At 37.4% G+C, this 21697-nt stretch overlaps 1 protein-coding gene across 1 annotated transcript in view; it reads right to left on the bottom strand.

Moving 5' to 3' along the window:
* Nucleotides 1-21697, bottom strand: part of SLC5A8 (solute carrier family 5 member 8) — a 69183-nt gene that overhangs the window by 33906 nt on the left and 13580 nt on the right. The window contains exons 4-10 of the mRNA XM_021687557.1: nucleotides 21333-21400; nucleotides 20164-20318; nucleotides 11446-11586; nucleotides 8360-8489; nucleotides 5086-5174; nucleotides 4102-4214; nucleotides 134-201 (exon numbers count right to left, since the gene is read on the bottom strand). Coding sequence (XP_021543232.1) covers nucleotides 134-201; nucleotides 4102-4214; nucleotides 5086-5174; nucleotides 8360-8489; nucleotides 11446-11586; nucleotides 20164-20318; nucleotides 21333-21400 — 764 coding nt within the window. The remainder of the gene's footprint in view (nucleotides 1-133; nucleotides 202-4101; nucleotides 4215-5085; nucleotides 5175-8359; nucleotides 8490-11445; nucleotides 11587-20163; nucleotides 20319-21332; nucleotides 21401-21697) is intronic.

The raw sequence follows: 21697 nt of genomic DNA, 5'->3' as shown, positions 1-21697 counted from the left end.
ATTTAGTCAACTCTGTTCCTTGATATGGCTATGTATAGATGGATAGAGAAGTCTGGAAGGATGGTCACATTAACATTTAAAAAAAGGACAAATTCAGTGTTTATGACTCAAACCCTGCAGAATCAGCTCTTACCTGCAGCAAAGCTCCCATTAGTGATGCCAGTGCAGCCATTCCAATGCACAGAGCTCCAAACAGCACACCTAGATGGATGATGTAGAAGCCAGTGTAAAATTCAGACCCAGAGGATTAGAATTCTCAATAGAATAAGCTACCCACCTTTGATTCAAAGTAATTAATATGATTGTGGTGAAAAATGGCCACATACATCAGAGCCAGCCAAAAAAAGGGAAGGGGTGTTTTCCTACAGGATCAGCAGTGTGCAAAGGGGAAAGAAAACTCTGATATTGTGTCCTGGGATTAGTGACAACATTAGGTTAGATAAATAAAAAAATCCCTAGCATTAACCATAGGGATTTTAAGGCTAAGAACTATTGTGTCATTAATCTAATCCTCCATAAACATTTGTTTATAAAGGAAGGCTCAGGTCTCTGTTTTCAGTTTGCCAGAAACAGGACACAGTCCAGCTCTGCTCTGTATGACATTATGGGGGAGGGGAGTAATGAACTTCAGAAATTAGAGTCATCTGATTTGATGTACTCATTTCTCCTGGGAAGTTACAATCCACACCAAGGGGTGTTTTATGACCTTTAGCCCTTTTGTAATCTCCATCAACATCTCCAAGCCTTTCCTGTAAAATTACAAAGAAAGATAGTATCAAGTATGATATTACCCATTCTACAAATTGTTTTTCCAAACTTTATAGAAATTCTCAAGCCACCACAGCTGGTCAGATTACAAATTATAGAATTTTTTTTCTCTTTTGGCTTTCAATACTTTCCAGATTTTCTCCAAATACATTTTTAAAATAATTCTTATGACTTGTTTGGTCAGTAATATTTTTTTATTATTTTATGTTAATCACCATACATTACATCCTTAGTTTTTGAAGTAATGTCCCATGAGTCATTGTTTGCATATAACACCCAGTGCTCCATTCAGTACGTGCCCTCTTTAATACCCATCACCAGGCTAACCCATCTCCCTACCCCCCTCCCCTCTAGAACCCTCAGTTTGTTTTTCAGAGTCCATAGTCTCTCATGGTTCGTCTCCCCCTCCGATTTCCCCCCTTCATTTCTCCAAATACATGTTTTACTTTTTAAACTATAGGAAAATTTACACACATGCCCCCAGATTTTTATTTTTGAAGATTTCCATTTAGCACAAATCACCTGAAATCAGTCAATATAACTTCCCACACATAAAGATCAAAACACAAAAAAAGGAATGATAAATCTGCTTATATAATTAGTGCATTCCTTATATCTATCTAATTTACACCAGCACTCACCCCTTTGTTAAGTATATTGGGTAAATAACCTTATTGCACCTGAATAGAAACCTTACATTAAATTTGTACATAGAGCTCATGTCGCAATGATTTTTTTTTATGCCTCCAAATCCTAATGTAAATAGTATTTCCAACATATTTATCTTGAGTCTTCTCTATCTGATAGCTCATAAATGGTCACCACTGTGGGTTTTTGGTATTCAAAGTTGATGGAAACACATACAAATTATTTGCCATGTTCTTCTCTATGATGTCCTTACTGTACAGACCTCAAAATAATGACTTTATATAACCCTTCAAAGTAAATGAAAACCTCATCCACACTAGCAGAGTTAATTTGTTATTAATGATCATCAACATCCTTCCTTGAGCACCAGCTAGTGCTTCCTATTTTATATGTATTATCTCTAAACCTCATAGTACCTGCAAGATGAATATTTTTTTTTTATTATTTTATTTGACAGAGAGAGACACAGCGAGAGAGGGAACACAAGCAGGGGGAGTGGGAAAGAGAGAAGCAGGCTTCCCGCCGAGCAGGGAGCCCGATGCGGGGCTCGATCCCAGGACCCTGAGATCATGACCTGAGCTGAAGGCAGTCGCTTAACCAACTGAGCCACCCAGGCGCCCCAAGATGAATATTTTTTGTAACATCTTTCACACAAAAAATTCAAGCTGTATTGGGTTATTGGGTTTGTTTGAGATTAGTAAACTGGTAAAGCAAGACGGTCTGTCTGGCTTCAAAAGCTTCTATTTAAAACCATATAGCTTCAATAATCCTATAATGAATCAATCTAAATACTCTTTAGGAAGAATGGTATCATTCTGAAATTATGCTCCAGGATTAAAATTGGGCACATAATAAGATGATGCAATGTTATTTAAATTCAAGGGACACTGAAGAATATAAATTAAGTATTCCAGGCTATCATTAAGACAATTACATGTAGAATTGTCGTTCAAAATAGAATATTATTCACTGTTTCTTTGACAGTCTAGTGTTACTGGGTTGAAGTTAAACACTCTTTTTCAAAAACAAGTTTGTTAGTCATTCATTCCAGAACACATATAACCAAAATGTCAAACACAAAGAATGAAGTACACTAGCCAGATTTCTTTGAGTCAGATTGTTATATTTGGGATATCTGGGAACTGGGGTCTTTAAACCTTTCCATTCACCTGATGTTTAACCCCTAATAAGGTCCTACAATCTATCAGTAGAAGTTGAACATTCCTTGTACAATTTAATTGACTATCTTCAGGGCAGTCTATGTGTACAGATAGAACAGACAATAAAGATGGGTCAAAAACCACAACACTCTGTTTCTTTATCTTCAATTCATACATACAGACTATGTATTCTATTTTTTCGCTTAGGCTTTTTTTAATTTAATTTTTTAAATTTAAATTCAATTAGCCAACATATAGTACATCATTAGTTTCAGATGTAGTGTTCAATAATTTATCAGTTGTGTGTAACACCCAGTGTTCTGTACTTTAAACTGACAGTGCCCTCTTATATAATAAAGAAGAAGTGTGGCTCTTGGCTCCAAACTAAGGGTATTTCTTAAAACTGTTGGCTAAAGTTTGAAAAGGAAAAGTGTTGAATTTTTTTCTGTGGCTAAGAATTTTAACATAGATTCAGGAAAGGAAGAAGTGAGAAAAGAAAGACAGCCAAATAAGGACCTCTGAAAAGATGTTCAACATCACTCATCATCAGGTAAACAAATCAAAACCACAATGGGATACCACCTCACACCTGTCAGAATGGCTAAAATCAACAACACAAGAAATAACAGGTGTTGGCAAGGATGCGGAGAAAGGAGAACCCTCCTGCACTGGTGGTGCGGATGCAAACTGGTGCAGCTACTGTGGAAAACAGTATGGAGATTCCTCAAGAAGCTGAAAATAGAGCTACCCTATGACCCAGCAATTGCACTTCTAGGTATTTACCCAAAGAATACAAAAATGCTGATTTGAAGGGATACACGCACCCCAATGTTTATAGCAGCATTGTCTATAATAGCTAAATTATGGAAATGGCCTAAGTGTTCATCAGCTGATGAATGGATAAAAAGGATGTGGTACATATATACAATGGAATATTACTCAGCCATAAAGAATGAAATCTTGTCATTTTAACGACACGGATGGAGCTAGAGTATATAATGCTAAGTGAAATAAGTCAGAGAAAGACAAAAACTATATGATTTCACTTGTATGTGGAATTTAACAAACAAAACAAATAAGCATGGGGGAAGGAAAGAGAGAGGTAAACCAAGAAACAGACTCTTAACTATAGAGAACAAGCTTTTGGTTACCAGAAGAGAGGTTGGTAGAGGGATGCATGAAGTAGGTGATGGCAATTAAGGAGTACACATGTTGTGATGAGCACCAGGTATTGTATGGTAGTGTTGAATCACTAAAACTAATATTACACTGTATGTTAATTAACTGGAATTTAAGTTAAAACTTAAAAAAAAAAAATAAGGACCCCTGAAAATTAGTTGCTTGAAGTGTCTCTCAAATCTGGATTGCAAATATGGCATAACTGCATTTAGTCATAGGCATGCATATGTATATGTACATTTACACTTGAAGGTTCTTACTTTGTATCTTCCATGGAAAAGATTTCTGGTGTTTCTAAAAAATAATCTCCTGGAGGTAAAAAGGAATTGTGAAAATGGAAACTCACTCATTCCTTGGGAAATCCAAGAGAGAGACCTTTCTGAGAGCGATCTGAAGTGAGGTTTAATTAGATCTTCCACAGTTACTGCTGCTAAAGCATTAATACTGGAGGACACTGTGCTGTAAGAGAAAAATCAATCTTTTGATTTATAATATTTTAACTTTAATAATACTTTAAGTAGGAATAAGAAAGGGGGAAACAAACTGTCATTTCTGAAATATAACCAGATTTCTACTATATTTTAACGATCACAACATCCTCTTTCTGGAAGCTGTTATCATCCAAGAATGATTCAGGTAACATCCATAGGCTTAATAGTGAGAAAACAATTTTATGTTGCTTCCGCTTTGCAATAAATCCTCAGTGTCTATGGAAAGAATCTACACAGACTACATAGTACTAATATATAATGACTTCTTTGTGCATAGAAAGGACTGTCATAAATCCTCACAAACATATGCCATTAATATCAATAATATTAATTTCCTGGATCCTTACTAACATACACTGTACATGTTAACAATAAGAATTCCCTGGCACAAACACTGGAAGAAAGTGCAATGAATAAGTTGAAACACAGAACAAGATTCTTTGGACAGTGTATATTATTCAGCACATAATAGGAGATTTTAATTATAATTTTCCATTTGACCATGCTTTAGCTATACATACATTTTAAACCAAGACTATAGGTACCCATTTTTGATAATCAGTGAGAACTACCATCAACTGATCATTATTATGGTGACCCTACAGAGTATGTAATGATGTATTACAGTAGAGACCAAGTTAAAAGTGGAGACTGAGGATAATAGACTGATAGTCCACATGGATAAAAGTGAGACCAACAGAGAGGATACATGGAGTAGATTACCCACTTTGGGCCATTTGTGCTCATGTCCAGAATTCAGCTTTATCCCCCAAAATATCCAATAACAAAAGAAAGATCCCAACAGGGAAACCATGTATTGTTAGAGTTATAGTTCATACCTTAATGTTCCACTGTAAGCACAGGCCACAAAAAGTCCAGGAAGTCCCGGAAAATCTTGCAGAATGTCCAGTACCAAATAAGGCATGAGCTGAAAAATTCCAAAATTGACTTCTGAGTGCTATTTGCTATCAAATAAAATTAATTAATGCCTCATTTATCTTGTGTTCTTTAAGAACTAAAGGAACCTATTCCATATAATTGAAATTTCCAAATATGAAAAATCAAACTCTTTTATTGCTAACACTTAAAAGAATAGCAGAGTAGTTAAGGATACAGGGTCTGGATTCAGACAGAAGTGGTTTTTGTTACTTCTCTAAAACTCAGTTCCCTCATCTGTAAAGTAGGGATAATAATACTAACCTCATAGACTTGCTATAAAAGTTAAATGACATCATCTATGTAAAGTTTTAATATAGTACATGGGATATTGTAAATGCTTGATAAAAGGCAGCTGTTCTCGTTCTTTGGAATAATAAATCAATTTAAAGGAAATATTGTACACACCTCTATGCTTATGTAATAAGAAGCATTCACTTAACTTGATGACTCAAAGTTCACCTTTGAGAACATTAATCACTACCCAGGACTGAAAGTGTAATTATAGTTGCATATAGTATGAGACATAGTGACAAGTGGAGAGTAACCTTGGGAAGTTCCTGAAACTTGCTTCTTTTTAAAAAGTTCCTGATACCAACTTACCTTTTGATAAGTTACTTTTTAAAAAATAAATATTAAATAAGGATGGGAAGGTGTACTACTTCCATACTATGTCACATGACAGTCTTTTGGCAAAACTGATTTTTAAATCAGAAGGGTCCTAAGAGGATAATTTTCTAGAAAAAGTCCCCTCACTTGCACTGAAACAGCCTCGAGTCCTTCTCCGATAGTATAGAGTGGATGTCATGTCCTCTCTTATTAGCCTCTTCTGATTTCATTTGACAATAGTTTGTTATGGGATGTTGAAGAACATCCTCCACTGTGGCAAGGATCTGTGTTGAGTTGTTTTAAGAATGTCTCCACTTTATCCAAAGCTTACTAATTTTTTATTCTCAGAAAGAGAGAATAGAACTTATCTCTATATGAAATCAAGTTCCAGTTTTCCCAAGGTATCTTAAAAGTGTAACTTCAAACAGTATTCCATACATAAGCAAAAGTCAAAGTTTCCGTCGTTACTGTGATAACAAGATCTAAAATCCTCTACCATAACATCAACTTTCTCAAAAGTCTTTGGTATGATATTTCATATTCTGAGTGGCCCCCTCAGGTATAGGTAGAACCAGCAAGGTGAGACTGATAGATAGAAAAATAGTAAAACTCTATCTAGACACTAATCTTGCTTCCTCAGGGTGAGCTCCAGCAGTGTTGCAGAAATATATCTTTGCTCTCCTTGGGTTAAGATTTTGACCTGACTTTCTACTACTGTGCCTTATGTGCATTGTATCCCTAGGGAAATGTTAATTGAATTAACTCCTCAATAATCAACATAATACCAGAATCATCCAATTAGGAGGAAACCTCTTTCTTTTTAAAAATTTAGCACAGGCTCTCTAAAGGTGCATGCATGCAAGACCCCACTGAATGCGTTCTATGACAAGAAGTCTCAAGGATAGGAAGTTGTAGATATTTTTTGTTGTCTAGGGATCGGGGAAGATATATGAGAAACATTTTTAACATCCCTATTATCTTCATGATATAAACTACAGACAAAATATTCCTCACCAGAAAGAATATAAGGAAAGAGTGCCTCCATCTTCAGAGTAAACATGATTATTAGATTCTCTGAGCAAATAGGAAAGATCTATTTATTAACAGGAGGACACATGTGAATACAGGGTTGAGATGCACAGCTCAAGGAGGTTCTCATTTTCTAACCCCACAAAGTTGCTTTTTTTTCCAGGAGTATGTGATGCATTTATGTCAGCATACATTTCAATCTATCTTCAATCTAATGAGTACCCTGGGCACTTAATTTACAAGCCAGTCTTAGAACATAATTTTGGCAAGAACTCAAGCTTCGGAGTCTAACACTGAATTCTAGCTATACTTTCTGAAAGGTGGTATATGGCATAGAGGTTCAAAGTTAGGACTCTGGGGGTGCCTGAGTGGCTCAGTCGTTAAGCGTCTGCCTTTGGCTCAGGTCATGATCCCAGGGTCCTGGAATCGAGCCCCGCATCGGGCTCCCTGCTCCACAGGAAGCCTGCTTCTCCCTCTCCCACTCCCCCTGCTTGTGTTCCCTCTTTCGCTGTGTCTCTCTCTGTCAAATAAATAAATAAAATCTTTTAAAAAAACCCAAAAAACAAAGTTAAGACTCCAGTGGCAGACTCCCTGTGCTTGAATTCTGGTTCTAGGTTTACTAGCTATTACACAGTTTGTCTGGGCCTCAGTTTCCTCATCTTTGAAAGGGAGATAATTATAGCACCTACCTCCGTGTGTAGCTGTAGGGATTCAAAGTTGAAGTTTATATAAAGCACTTATGACAGTATGATGAATGCTTGTGGCTATACTTATTTATCAGCTATGTGACCTTGAGCAAGTAATATAACCTTTCTGCAAGTCACTCATTTCCTCATCTCTAAAATTAGAATTACCAGGTTACGAGAATTAAAAGAGATAAAGCACGCAAAGCTCTGGGCACAGAATCTCACCACATAGTTGGTACTCAATAAATGTTCACTCATTAGATCTGTTTCTCTATCATTTAAAAACTGGAAGGTAGGGACGCCTGGGTGGCTCAGTCGGTTAAGCGTCTGCCTTCGGCTCAGGTCATGATCCCAGTGTCCTGGGATCGAGTCCCGCATCGGTCTCCCTGCTCCGTGGGGAACCCTGCTTCTCCCTCTGCCTCTGCCTCTCTCTCTCTCTCTGTCTCTCATGAATAAATAAATAAAATCTTAAAAAAAAAAAAAACTGGAAGGTAAGCTGTTGATAAAAAAGTGATCTAAGAATACCCACAAAATATTTTACACTACCATGGTTTACATATGTTTTTTTTTTCTTTAACCGTGTTTACATTTCTACTCCCAGTCTTGACCTAATTCTATTTAACAATTGGCTTGAAATTTTCCAGGTATTTCAGTATTTTAATCTTGGATACAGCATTCTTCATTCTTGCTATATCTGCTAAAATAAATTTTGCCAAATGCTTTTGAGAAATTAAAGATGATTATATTGTTCTCATTTGCTGTTTCTCTATAAAAACATGAATACTCTTTCCTCCCAACTAATCAGCTTTCTGGATAACATTAATGCACATGTAAGAAAGACATGGTACTGAACCTGGTCTGGTGCAGATACTTTCTTGGCTGTCCAAGGATCACAGTCACGGTACCTGGAATATAGGGCAAGCCCACATAACACTGAGCAGGCGAGGATTGCCCAGAGCCCCAGAAGATTGATGTAGAGAGACCTAAGGAAGTGAAAACAAACCAGCAAATGTCAATTGTAATTTCCATCCCAAAGATTAGGAAACTTGTTACACAAACAGAAGAGACCTTCATGATTACTCAACAAATGCACATTATCAAAAATGCTATCTGTTTTATTCTAGACTAACCGTCTGCTTATGCTGTCAATCAACACTGTATTTGGAAATACTTGGAATAGATGGGGGATTCTCTATTGAGTAAATGTATCCTCCTGGTCAGAGTTCCATGGGCACTGTCAGCTTTATAATGGTATCTAATTATACTACTTCAGGTCTTCTTGTCATGAAATAAGGATTTTTTAATGGTCAACAGAGCAGTAACTATTATTCATTTTGCTTTTAAAAATAATGCAGTTATAGACTGCTAAACATTGTTAGCATCTACACAGAAACTCATTAAACTTGTTTAAATGTGGTTTGTAATATCACCTAATAAGTATGAGAGGCAAACCTGCATTCCTTGAACAGGTCTCTTCCCAAACAATGTTCAGCATCATAATACATGGTGTGTGCTCCAGGAGATTGTAAAGGTTTGTATAACAGCACTGGAGTCAGACCTGAACATAAATCTTGGTTCCATCTACCATATGTGACCCCGGGCAAGTAATTTAGCTTATCTGATCTTCAGCTTCTTCATGTACACCTATAGATAACGATGCCTACCTCGCAGAATTTTAAGATTAAGTGAAATAGTATGTATCATATACACAGTGCTTGGCATGTAATAACATTTGTTAAATGGTAATTATTGACATTATGAGTGCTAATGGCATTGAGTTCTATGTCTTAATAATCAGTTGAATAGTAAACATTGTTCTCACTAAGGTGTCTACATTTTTTTCCCAGGAGTGCTGTAGTGGATATTGTAACAAGCTGCCCTAGGCTGAAGAGAGGTACAATCCCCAATGTCATGCCTCCTTCTTTGGGGCACCTGTGTCCAATGACTACTGGATTCAGAATCTTAAAACCCAGTCTCCTTACCCTAACCTGGGACAAAACTGGAGTCAGTTCAGCATTAGGGCTTCCCCTAAGGCCTTGGCTGAGAATGCATTACAATCCAACTTCTCTCTCGGGCCAATTCTGCTTCCTTCTCTTCTCTTTCTTCTACAGGTGGTGATTCCCTCACAGACTCTGGAATGCCAACCTCCATCTCAGAGTCTGTTTCAGGAGAACTCACCTTCAACAGCTACCAAACAACAGATTGCTAGCCTTTTCCCTTGATTGACTAAGTTTACTGTATGTTTTGCTATTGACTAAAAATAGTATAAGTAACTACAGCTCATCTCCAAATCATCAGAAAACATACCCAGACACTTTCCTGCTCAAATACCCTTGTTCATATATGAGGTTAATACTTTATTATATAGTTTTATTTAACTTTAGTGCCACTCAAATAGATCACTTATCAATAACATCTGATACTGTCCCCAATCAATGTCAGTAGGTCTTAACTCTTTGACTGGGATTCATTCTTCCTATGGAGCCAGTGTTAAAAAGTAAGAGAAAATGGTTCCTCTCAGCACAGGGAGTCTGCTGAGGGCCATTCCAAAGGAAATTGCTTCTTATTAAGAAAGCTCTAAAGCTCTAATGTTGGTCTCTTAGTTATAAAATTGGGCCCTTTGAGTTTCATGTTCCCAAAGAAACAGAAGAGCATATGCACAATTAATTTTGGAGAAGCATCAGCTCTAATATAGATTTAAAGTCCAGTGGATTATTGGATGGATAAATTACATTCCTTCAAAGTTCCTTAAAATACCAGAACTCCTAAGCTCACTTTTGGGGATTCTATATCCAGTTACTGTGCTGATATTTGTGTAGATCTTTTACTATGGAATTTTCCAAAGACAGATAATGTCTAAACCAATTTACTCTCAATATATTGAGTTTTAACATGTGACATAACAATATTTTCATGTTCTTCTTTGAATAGAAATAGAATTGCCATTCCTTGTCCTACTCCAATCACCCTGTTACTCTTAATCTATTTACAATTTTTAAGTTCCTAAATGCATGTGGGTCCAGTCAGCTTTATTTATCAGCATAGGGAGTGGTGGTCACCACACTGATCTGAGGCCTCCTGAGAAAGAACCAGCCACCACTCATACTCTTTCCTCAAGCCAAGATGGGCTTGACCATGTCATCCTTCTGACCTCTGGGCTGTGTCCAAATCAATGTATATCTGGAATTCTTTCCCACTATTCTCCACCTGCCCACATATGGTCATTATTCAGGATCTGCTTGGTTGATAGGAATCTCTCACCCATTTTCTGCCTTCACGTCCTATGATTTGAGGTCACATTTATTGGATCCCTACCAAGTATTTGCGAAGCATAATATTTTACAATACCTCTCATGAGATATATAATATTTCTTATGCTCAATTTATAAGTTTAGAAACTGAGATTCAGGGAGACTAAGTAACTAGCCCATTCAAATAGCAGGTATTAGAGCAGAGTTATAAACCCATGACTGTGTCTGAAAATAAAATATACCAGCACATCTGGCAATATAATGTCCTTGACCATTTATTCTATCATTATATAGTTCCATGGTACTGTCATACCTTTCTAGTGTTATTTCACTTTTTGCATACTTGTATATATTTTCCTAACTAGATGTTAAGTTCCTTCATTATAAGAGCCATATAATTCTAATTTTTATCCTCCATAACTCCTTATACAAATAGATACACAATAAATGCCTTTTTATTTAATAAGATTTATTTTACTTAATAAATCATATAAATATTTCAAATATCTGATTTAAAATATAAGTACCACTTTGTTTTACTTGATCCTTTTATAACTAAGTATATCATTTATTTCTTGGAATTTCATGATGCAAAAGGCTTAAACCTGAACAAAGCTTGACTAATTAACAAGTTTCAATAAAGACAACTGATGGTTATTAATTATTTCCATACCATAGTTTGGCTTACATTTTTGCCTGAAATCTGCTTTTACAGGAAATATATCTCTGCACTTGGGATTGGTTGACACCATAGATGCTGGTCCATGTAAAGGTCCCTCCTATAATAATTGTCCAGAATGTATGTCTTTGCAAAGGATTGGGATCAAAACTAAATGAAAAGAAACAGAAAACAAATTTTAACTATCAGCAAAAAACTACAGAAAATTCTCCTAGAATATTTTTTGGAAGCAAGCAATGTATATCTATGTAAATATGCATACAGATATAAATATGTACAAATTTATTAAATAATAAAAAAGGCAGAAATATTCCTAACTTAAGTTCAATGAAATAAAAATGGATACTTTCAGAGAATTGGAAATTCTGGATGGGATTGAAGAAAAATGAATGTTCTAATTATTCTGAGCTTTCATAAAAATTGTTCTCCTGTGGCCTTAGGAAACTGTTATTTAAACAAGTCTGCTATGCTGAAATCAGAGAAGAGCATGAAACTAAGAAGAGAGAGAGCGGTAAAGACAGTAAAGTTCCTAAGTGCATCAGAGCAATAGATATGGTACTGAAATGAACACAAAATTGACACATTTTGCATATATAATTTCTCTCCTGGCACATGTACAGTCATATTTCTAATTTATATTCAAGCTCAAGAACTCAGTCAATTAATGCAATTTAAAGGTTTCATCTTCTAAAATTACCATGTCATTATAATCATGCTTTCTTAAAATGCTGTGTGCACAAGTTAAATGCTAATAGTGAAAAGTCACTTTATGACATGTACTTAAATCCAAAATATTGCTACAAAGAAAGTTCAACTTCTGTATTTAATATTTCTTTGACTCTTCTTAATGCATTATCTTGGAAGGAATGATTCTGTTCATCCATGATGAGTTTGACAAATTTCTGCAAAATTGGCTTTCATAGAAACTTTCTAAAAATTATGAAATTCTGCAAATCCATTTCAATCTTATATTTAAGATTAGTTGAGTAAAGTGTTCTGATTTCATGTATATCCCAGCATTCCTATGGAAATATAAGAGCCTCTATTCTATTCTTTAACACTTAATATCAAAGTTTAAGTGTTTCAAGGGTGTTGACCATTTAACCCATAGAGAAAACAGCTACTATATTAGCTAATGGAAATCAAGAGACAAAAGGATTCAGAAATCTACTCGAGGGAAGTAAGACAAGATTTAGAACACCCAATTTAGTGGTTTTAGGCCATACAGAATATATAAGACAACTATAGACCATACAGAAAATACCAACACAAAATCCTTCTCTTGGTTTATCACCACCAGAGCAGATATTTTGCCCACCATATTCTCGAACATATCAGACTCACAAGGAATATACAATAAGGCTTTTCATTATTATTTAATGGTTGGCAGCCTCCAAAGTAAAAGTCACAAAAGTGTCTAATCTTTTACTTTTAAGAATCTCTTATTGGTGTACAAGTTGTCACTTCAGTGCAGCAATATGGATTGCCTTTGTACAAAGTGACAGTTATCTTGCAGAAAAATGATTGGTTCCATACCCCCTCCCTTCAATCTCGCCTACTAGGAAATTTAGGAGTAATCAAGATCTTCTGAGTGGCCACTGGTTGTTTCTGCTTCTTGGTATCCATTCTCCTGTCCTCTAGTAACAGCAACCCAATTTACTTTGGGGAAAAGACCATTTCACCATAAAATAGTCTAAATGGTTGTCAATAAAATGTCCTGCTCCACCCCTACTAAGGGATGGAATAATGCCCAAGCTAGGACAACTGGAGGTGCTCTTCCTTGGAATCTGAATCCTGAGGTTAAAAAAAAAGATTATTGAAAATAGTTGAAGTTGATTCATCATAATTCAACTTTCTCTGCAAATTAACACATTGTCCCAGTCCAATTTCTGAAAAGGCTCTTCTCAAACATTAGCACCATTTTCAGAAAACTAGAAGAGAGTCACCAAGTAAGAAATTTTTTTTCTTTCTCCTTGCCAATGATTTCGGCTTGCCTATCTCAAAGTAGGACTGCTTAAAGAGGAAATAAGCCAGTCCATGTCAAAATGAGCCCCTCCCCATATTGAACATGATAACAAGAATGACACTACTGATCCACAGTAGAAGGTGTTTTAAATATTCTTCTAAGGGAGAAGGAAAGATGGCGGAGGAGTAGGGGACCCTATTTCAACTGGTCCTCGGAATTGAGCTGGATATCTACCAGACCACTCTGAGCACCCACGAAACCAGCCTGAGATGTAAGAAGATCTGGATCTCTACAAACAGAATATCGCAGGCGGTTGGTTTTGAGTTACGAAGCGGGGAGCCCTGATTCTGCAGGCAGATATCTGAGGATAAACGGCAGTGGGAGGGTGCCTGGCCGTGGGGATCCTACACCGCCAGTGAGTGACAGCCTCATGCGCTGCGGACAGGACACAGACTTGCAGACTGGTAGCGCAGGGAAAGGACTTTAGGGCAGCCCCTGGGGTGGAAACCCGGACTGGCGGGGTCACGCATGCGTGAACTGGGAGCAGCTGGTGGTTTTAGAAGCACAAAGGGCAGAGACATGCTCCAACCTGGAGGCAGGACTGGGGGTGCTGTGGAGGGGCGAACAACTCAGGCCGCTGCAGTTTATAGCAGCATGGACAGAAACAGAGACAGTGTGGCCTGGAGAGCTCACTGAAGAATAGACTGCGATCTCTCTGCTCTGAGGCAGAAGGTTGGAAACGGTCTCTTCTGCTCTGACTCGCGGAAGAGATGTGAAAAGCCGCCAGGGAAAGCCGCCAGAGAACAAAAGCCTCAAAGACTGATTCCCACTGAGCCCATCCCCCGCCACAGGGGGGCAGGGCAACTCCGCCCAAACAGGGTTGCCTGAGTAACAGCGCAGCAGGCCCCTCCCCCAGAAGACAGGCTGGGAAAACAAGCGGCCAGCAACCCTAAGGTCCCAAGAAAACAGGTGCATCTTGCTTGGGTTCTGGTCAATAATTTGGACTCTATACATTCCCTCAAACACCCATCAACAGAATGACTAGGAGGAGACACCCCCAAAATAGAAAAGATTCGGAGATTATGACTTATGCTGCAGATTTACAAATGGATGCAGGTATAACCAAGATGTTGGAGATGGAATTCAGGCTAGCAATTGTGAAGACAATAACTACAATGGAGAAATCAATTAATGACAACATAGAGTCTCTAAGGGCAGAAATAAAAGGTGAATTGGCAGAACTTAAAAATGCTATCAATGAGATCCAATCCAATCTAGATAATCTAACAGCTAGGGTAAGTGAGGCAGAAGAACGAATAAGCGACCTGAAAGACAATATAATAGATAAAAAGGGAAAAGAGGAGGCCAGGGAAAAACAACTCAGAATCCATGAAAATAGAATCAGAGAAATAAGTGACACCATGAAGCGTTCCAATGTCAGAATAATTGGAATCCCGGAGGGAGTGGAGAGAGAGAGAGGACTAGAAGATGTATTTGAGCAAATTGTAGCTGGGAACTTCCCTAATCTGGGGAATAAAACAAACATTCGCGTCCTAGAGACAGAGAGGACCCCTCCCAAGATCAAGGAAAACAGGCCAACACCCCGGAATGTAATAGTAAAACTTGCAAATCTTAGAACCAAGGAAACCATCTTAAGGGCAGTTAGGGAGAAGAGATTCCTTATGTACAGAGGGAGGAACATCAGAATAATGTCAGACCTATCCACAGAGACCTGGCAAGCCAGAAAGGCCTGGCAAGACATATTCAGGGTACTAAATGAGAAGAACATGCAGCCAAGAATATTTTTACCCGGCAAGGCTGTCATTTAGAATGGATGGAGAGATGCAGAACTTCCACAACCGGCAGAAACTGAAAGAATATGTGACCACTAAGCCGGCCCTGCAAGAAATATTAAGGGGGGTTCTATAAAAGGAGAAAGACCCCAAGAGTGATATACAACAGAAATTTACGGGGACAATCTATAAAAACAATGTCTTCACAGGCAACATGATGACAATTAATTCATATCTTTCAATAATCACTCTCAACATGAATGGCCTAAATGCTCCCATAAAATGGCACAGGGTTGCAGATTGGATAAAAAGACAGGACCCATCCATATGCTGCCTACAAGAGACTCATTCTGAACCTAAAGATACATCCAGACTGAAAGTGAAGGGATGGAGATCCATCTTCCATGCCAGGGGACTTCAAAAGAAAGCTGGGGTAGCAATTCTTATATCAGACAAATTAGATTTTAAACTAAAGTCTGTAATTAGAGACACAGAAGGACACTATATCATTCTTAAAGGGTCTATCCAACAAGAAGATCTAACAATTGTAAATATCTATGCCCCCAACATGGGAGCAGCCATCTACATAAGCCAACTGTTAACCAAAATAAAGAGTCATATTGATAACAATACGTTAATTGTAGGAGACCTCAATACTCCACTCTCAGCAATGGACAGATCATCTAAGCAGAAAATCAACAAGGAAACAAGAGCTTTGAATGATACATTGGACCAGATGGACCTCATAGATATTTACAGAACATTCCACCCTAAAACAACAGAACACTCATTCTTCTTGAGTGTGCATGGAACTTTCTCCAGAATAGACCACATACTGGGTCACAAATCAGGTCTCAACCAATACCAAAAGATTGAGATTATTCCCTGCATATTCTCAGACCACAATGCTTTAAAACTGGAACTCAATCACAAGAAAAAATTTGGCAGAAATTCAAACACTTGGAAGCTAAAGACCACTCTGCTTAAGAATGTTTGAGTCAACCAGGAAATCAAAGAAGAACTTAAACAATTCATGGAAACCAATGAGAACAAAAACACATCGGTCCAAAACCTATGGAATACTGCAAAGGTGGTCCTAAGGGGGAAATACATAGCCATCCAAGCCTCACTCAAAAAAACAGAAAAATCCCGAATTCACCAACTAACTCTACACCTTAAAGAACTAGAGAAAAAGCAACAAATGATGCCTAAGCCATGCATTAGAAGAGAAATAATTAAAATTAGAGCAGAAATCAGTGAATTACAAACCAGAAACACAGTAGATCAGATCAACGAAACTAGAAGTTGGTTCTTTGGAAGAATTAATAAGATCGATAAACCACTGGCCAGACTTATCCAAAAGAAAAGAGAAAGGACCCAAATTAATAAAATTATGAATGAAAGGGGAGAGATCACAACTAACACCAAGGAAATAGAAACAATTATTAGAAATTATTATCAACAACTATATGCCAATAAACTGAGCAATCTGGATGAACTGGAGGCCTTCCTGGAAACCTATAAGCTGCCAAGACTGAAACAGGAAGAAATTGACAACCTGAATAGGCCAATAACCAGTAACGAGATTGAAGCAGTGATCAAAAACCTCTCAAAAAAACGAGAGTCCAGGGCCTGATGGATTCCCTGGGGAATTCTATCAAACATTCAAAGAAGAAATAATACCTATTCTCCTGAAGCTGTTTCAAAAAATAAAAACAGAAGGAAAGCTTCCAGACTCATTCTATGAAGCCAGCATTACCTTTATCCCCAAACCAGGCAAAGACCCAATCAAAAAGGAGAATTTCAGACCGATATCCCTGATGAATATGGATTCCAAAATCCTCAACAAAATCCTAGCTAATCGGATCCAACAATACATTAAAAGGATCATCCACCACGACGAAGTGGGATTTATCCCCGGGTTGCAAGGGTGGTTCAACATTCGCAAATCAATCAATGTGATAGAACACATTAATAAGAGGACAGAGAAGAACCATATGGTCCTCTCAATTGATGCAGAAAAAGCATTCAACAAAATACAACATCCTTTCCTGATTAAAACTCTCCAGAGTATAGGGATAGAGGGAACATCCCTCAAGTTCATAAAATCCATCTATGAAAAACCCACAGTGAATATCATCCTCAATGGGGAAAAGCTGAGAGCCTTTCCCTTAAGATCAGGAACACGTCAAGGATGCCCACTCTCGCCACTATTGTTCAACATAGTGTACTAGAAGTCCTAGCAACAGCAATCAGACAACAAAAAGAAATAAAAGGTATTCAGATTGGCAAAGAAGAAGTCAAACTCTCTCTTTTTGCAGACGACATGATACTCTATGTGGAAAACCCAAAAGACTCCACCCCCAAATTATTAGAACTCATAGAGCAATTCAGTAATGTGGCAGGATACAAAATCAATGCACAGAAATCAGTTGCTTTCTTATACACTAACAATGCAACTGTAGAAAGAGAAATTAGAGAAATGATTCCATTTACAATAGCACCAAAAACCATAAGATACCTCGGAATAAACCTAACCAAAGAGGTAAAGGATCTATACTCTAGGAACTACAGAACACTCATGAAAGAAATTGAAGAAGACAGAAAAAGATGGAAAAATACTCCATGCTCATGGATCGGAAGAATAAACATTGTTAAAATGTCTATGCTACCCAGAGCAATCTATACCTTCAATGCCATCCCAATCAAAATTCCAATGACATTTTTCCAAGTGCTGGCACAAACAATCCTAAAATTTGTATGGAATCAGAAAAGACCCCAAATCACCAAGGAAATGTTGAAAAAGAAAAACAAAGCTGGGGGCATCACATTGCCCAATTTCAAGCTATATTACAAAGCTGTGATCACCAAGACAGCATGGTACTGGCACAAAAACAGACATATAGACCAAGGGAACAGAATAGAGAACCCAGATATGGACCCTCAACTCTATGGTCAAATAATCTTTGACAAAGCAGGAAAAAACATGCAATGGAAAAAAGACAGTCTCTTCAATAAATGGTGCTGGGACAACTGGACAGCCACATGCAGAATGAAACTCGACCATTCTCTAACACCATTCACAAAGATAAACTCAAAGTGGATGAAAGACCTTAATGTGAGACAGGAATCCATCAAAATCCTAGAGGAGAACATAGGTAGTAACCTCTTTGACATCGCCCACAGCAACTTCTTTCAAGATACATCTCCAAAAGCTAGTGAAACAAAAGCAAAAATGAACTTTTGGGACTTCATCAAGATAAAAAGCTTCTGCACAGCAAAGGAAACAGTCAACAAAACAAAGAGGCAACCCACGGAATGGGAGAAGATATTTGCAAATGACACTACAGATAAAGGGCTGGTATCCAAGATCTATAAAGAACTTCTCAAACTCAACACCCAAAAAACAAATAATCAAGTCAAAAAGTGGGTAGAAGATAGGAAAAGACACTTCTCTGAAGAAGACATACAAATGGCTAACAGACACATGAAAAAATGTTCATCATCATTAGCCATCAGGGAAATTCAAATCAAAACCACATTGAGATACCACCTTACACCAGTTAGAATGGCAAAAATGGACAGGGAGAGAAACAACAAATGTTGGAGAGGTTGTGGAGAAAGGGGAACCTTCTTATACTGTTGGTGGGAATGCAAGTTGGTACAGCCACTTTGGAAAACAGTGTGGAGGTTCCTCAAAAAATTAAAAATAGAGCTACCCTATGACCCAGCAATTACACTACTGGGTATTTACCCCAAAGACACAGATGTAGTGAAACGAAGGGCCATATGCACCCCAATGTTCATAGCAGCAATGTCCGCAACAGCCAAACTGTGGAGAGAGCCGAGATGCCCTTCAACAGATGAATGGATAAAGAAGATGTGGTCCATATATACAATGGAATATTACTCAGCCATCAGAAAAGATGAATACCCAACTTTTACAGCCACATGGATGGGACTGGAGGAGATTATGCTAAGTGAAATAAATCAAGCAGAGAAAGTCAATTATCATATGGTTTCACTTATTTGTGGAACATAAGGAATAGCATGGAGGACATTAGGAGAATAAAGGGAAAAATGAGGTGGGGGGGAATTGGAGGGAGAGATGAACCATGAGAGACTATGGACTCTGAGAAACAAACAGGGTTTTAGAGGGGAGGGGGGACTGGTTAGCCAGGTGATGGGTATTAAGGAGGGCACGTACTGCATGGAGCACTGGGTGTTACATGAAAACAATGGATTGTGGATCACCACATCAAAAACCAATGATGATTGTATGGTGATTAACATAACATAATAAAATTTTAAAAAAATAATAAATAAAAATAAATATTCTTCTAAGTTGTGTGGTATATATGTGATAAAATATCTAGTTTCTCCACTGGTCTTTCTCTAGGAAACCTAAATAGCTGTTTAAGAAATGCTATATCATACAATATACTGACACTTTAGGCATTAGTCATAACTTTCTAGTCAATCCTCTAGAAATAATATAGAATATTATAAAATATTTATATATAATATCAATAGAAAAATTCTCTAGGCTATTTGAGACAAAGAACTGTCAAAATGACAGCATGGCCCTTTAGTGTTTTTCTCTTAAGAGGTTTCCTTATCTTATTTCTCCACTATCTCTTCCCTAATTACCCTACCCCACCCTTTGACCAATCCCAGATTTTAATATCTGGAAGAAAAACACTCTTTTGCTATCAATCCTTTCTCAGGAGGAAGTTACATTCCATGTACCTAAGTAACCATCTGACTGCTTTAACCCCTTAAAGACCTGGTGGAAACCCCTCACACATTAACTTACCAGCTTCAATTTTTTGTACCACATTCTTAGCCATCTATTTGTTTTCTAATGTAAATCTACTACTTCAATAATGAGATTATTTTTACAGAAACAAAAACAACAACAACAACAAAAGGAGTGATCTATTGACCAGGAGATAAATAGCAACTTACTTCCAGAAGTTTAATCTTCCACCCTTATAGCAATCATTTAGAATAGTGCTGATCCCACCTTGAATCACTGTAGCCTGTATAATTACAGATGCAAATCCAGCCACCATGATCCCAACTTGAAAAACATCTGTCCAGATAACAGCTTTAAGACCACCCTTTGAGGAAAAAGTATATTAGGATTAATGCTCTTATCAGACATTATTAATCATCTACATGGTTATATACTATGCTGGACAAAAGTAATGAAAACATAGATCTTGGCTAAGGAATAGACTCAAGGTGGTAGATAGTAAGGTTGGGAGAACCTTCAAGAAAAGGTGTGATTTAAGCCAAGCCTCCAGACAGAAGTAGAGGCAAAGATGGAAGGTCATCCCAGAAGAGAAAACAGCATGGGCAAAAGCATAAAGAAGTCAAAGTGCATGACATGTTGAGTGTGGCCAGATATACCTTTTGGAGCAAAATGAAATGGTAGAGGGAGATTGCTGGGAAGAAAATTCAGAGTAAAATTGCAAAAGGCAAAATAATCATAGATTTTATCCTATTGGCAGGGATGCTATTCAATCAAGTATGCACATAGAAGGTCATACCAGTTGTTGAAATACTAAAATTGTTTTGTACTAGCCACTGCCAAAAACTTCCCAAGTGTCTCCCTCCAGGTCCTATGTCCTTGGCTGAACCATCCCCTCCCTGAGATCCCCATCTTCTAAAAAATCCACTAAAGTCTTAAGACCTAGTATGTCCCATATGCCATAAGAGTTGTACAACTGCTAGGGACTAGCATCCATAATAATATCATTGTCCATAGTATCTGGTTGTTACGTATTTTGACTGTGATTCCTGCTTATAGGCAATGGGAAGTTAGGCTTCTAAGCTGAGGAATAATATGAATGCAAATATAATAATTTAGCAATAGTAAGGATTAATTAGGAGACAACACTGAGGACCACTGCAATGGTTCATGTAAAAGAAAAAAGTTTCAGTTATGATCAATGTTCTATAAAGAATCAAATTTTTCCCTAGACGGAATATTTCTTATAAAAAGTTACACTGTGGGAGGTAGGAGTAGGGGAGGACATATGAAAAACCTAGTTTGCAGAACACAACTATTGGAATTTTCAACTTTGGAAAACAGTTGGTAGAGTAAAGAAGAGATAATGTTTTTGACATACCAGTGTGCAGTAGAATGTACAGACCACCCCTGTTGCCACTACTGCGCCCCATAGATCAAATCCTGTGACTGTAAAAAGAAAAAAAGAAAAGAAAATGTCTGCATAACTGCGAAACATGTATAATAAAAATGTTTTTCAAAAAATCATCAGTAGGAAGCTATATCATTTATGGGGCACTATCTTTCTACATACCTCTCTACTCTTGCCTAGAACTAGGTCCAAATCTCATAAAATGCCCCCAAACAAATTTACTCAATAAGTTAAATGGAACTGGTTTCTACCCTCAGAGAGCATACCTAGATCCAACATTGCCTAAATTAAATACATGAAAAAGCATTTATATTGTAATGAAGCTAAGAAACAAC

Source organism: Neomonachus schauinslandi, chromosome 5 (assembly GCF_002201575.2).
Source record: "Neomonachus schauinslandi chromosome 5, ASM220157v2, whole genome shotgun sequence".
NCBI lineage: Eukaryota > Metazoa > Chordata > Mammalia > Carnivora > Phocidae > Neomonachus > Neomonachus schauinslandi.
This window is presented reverse-complemented; position numbering and strand designations above follow the sequence as displayed.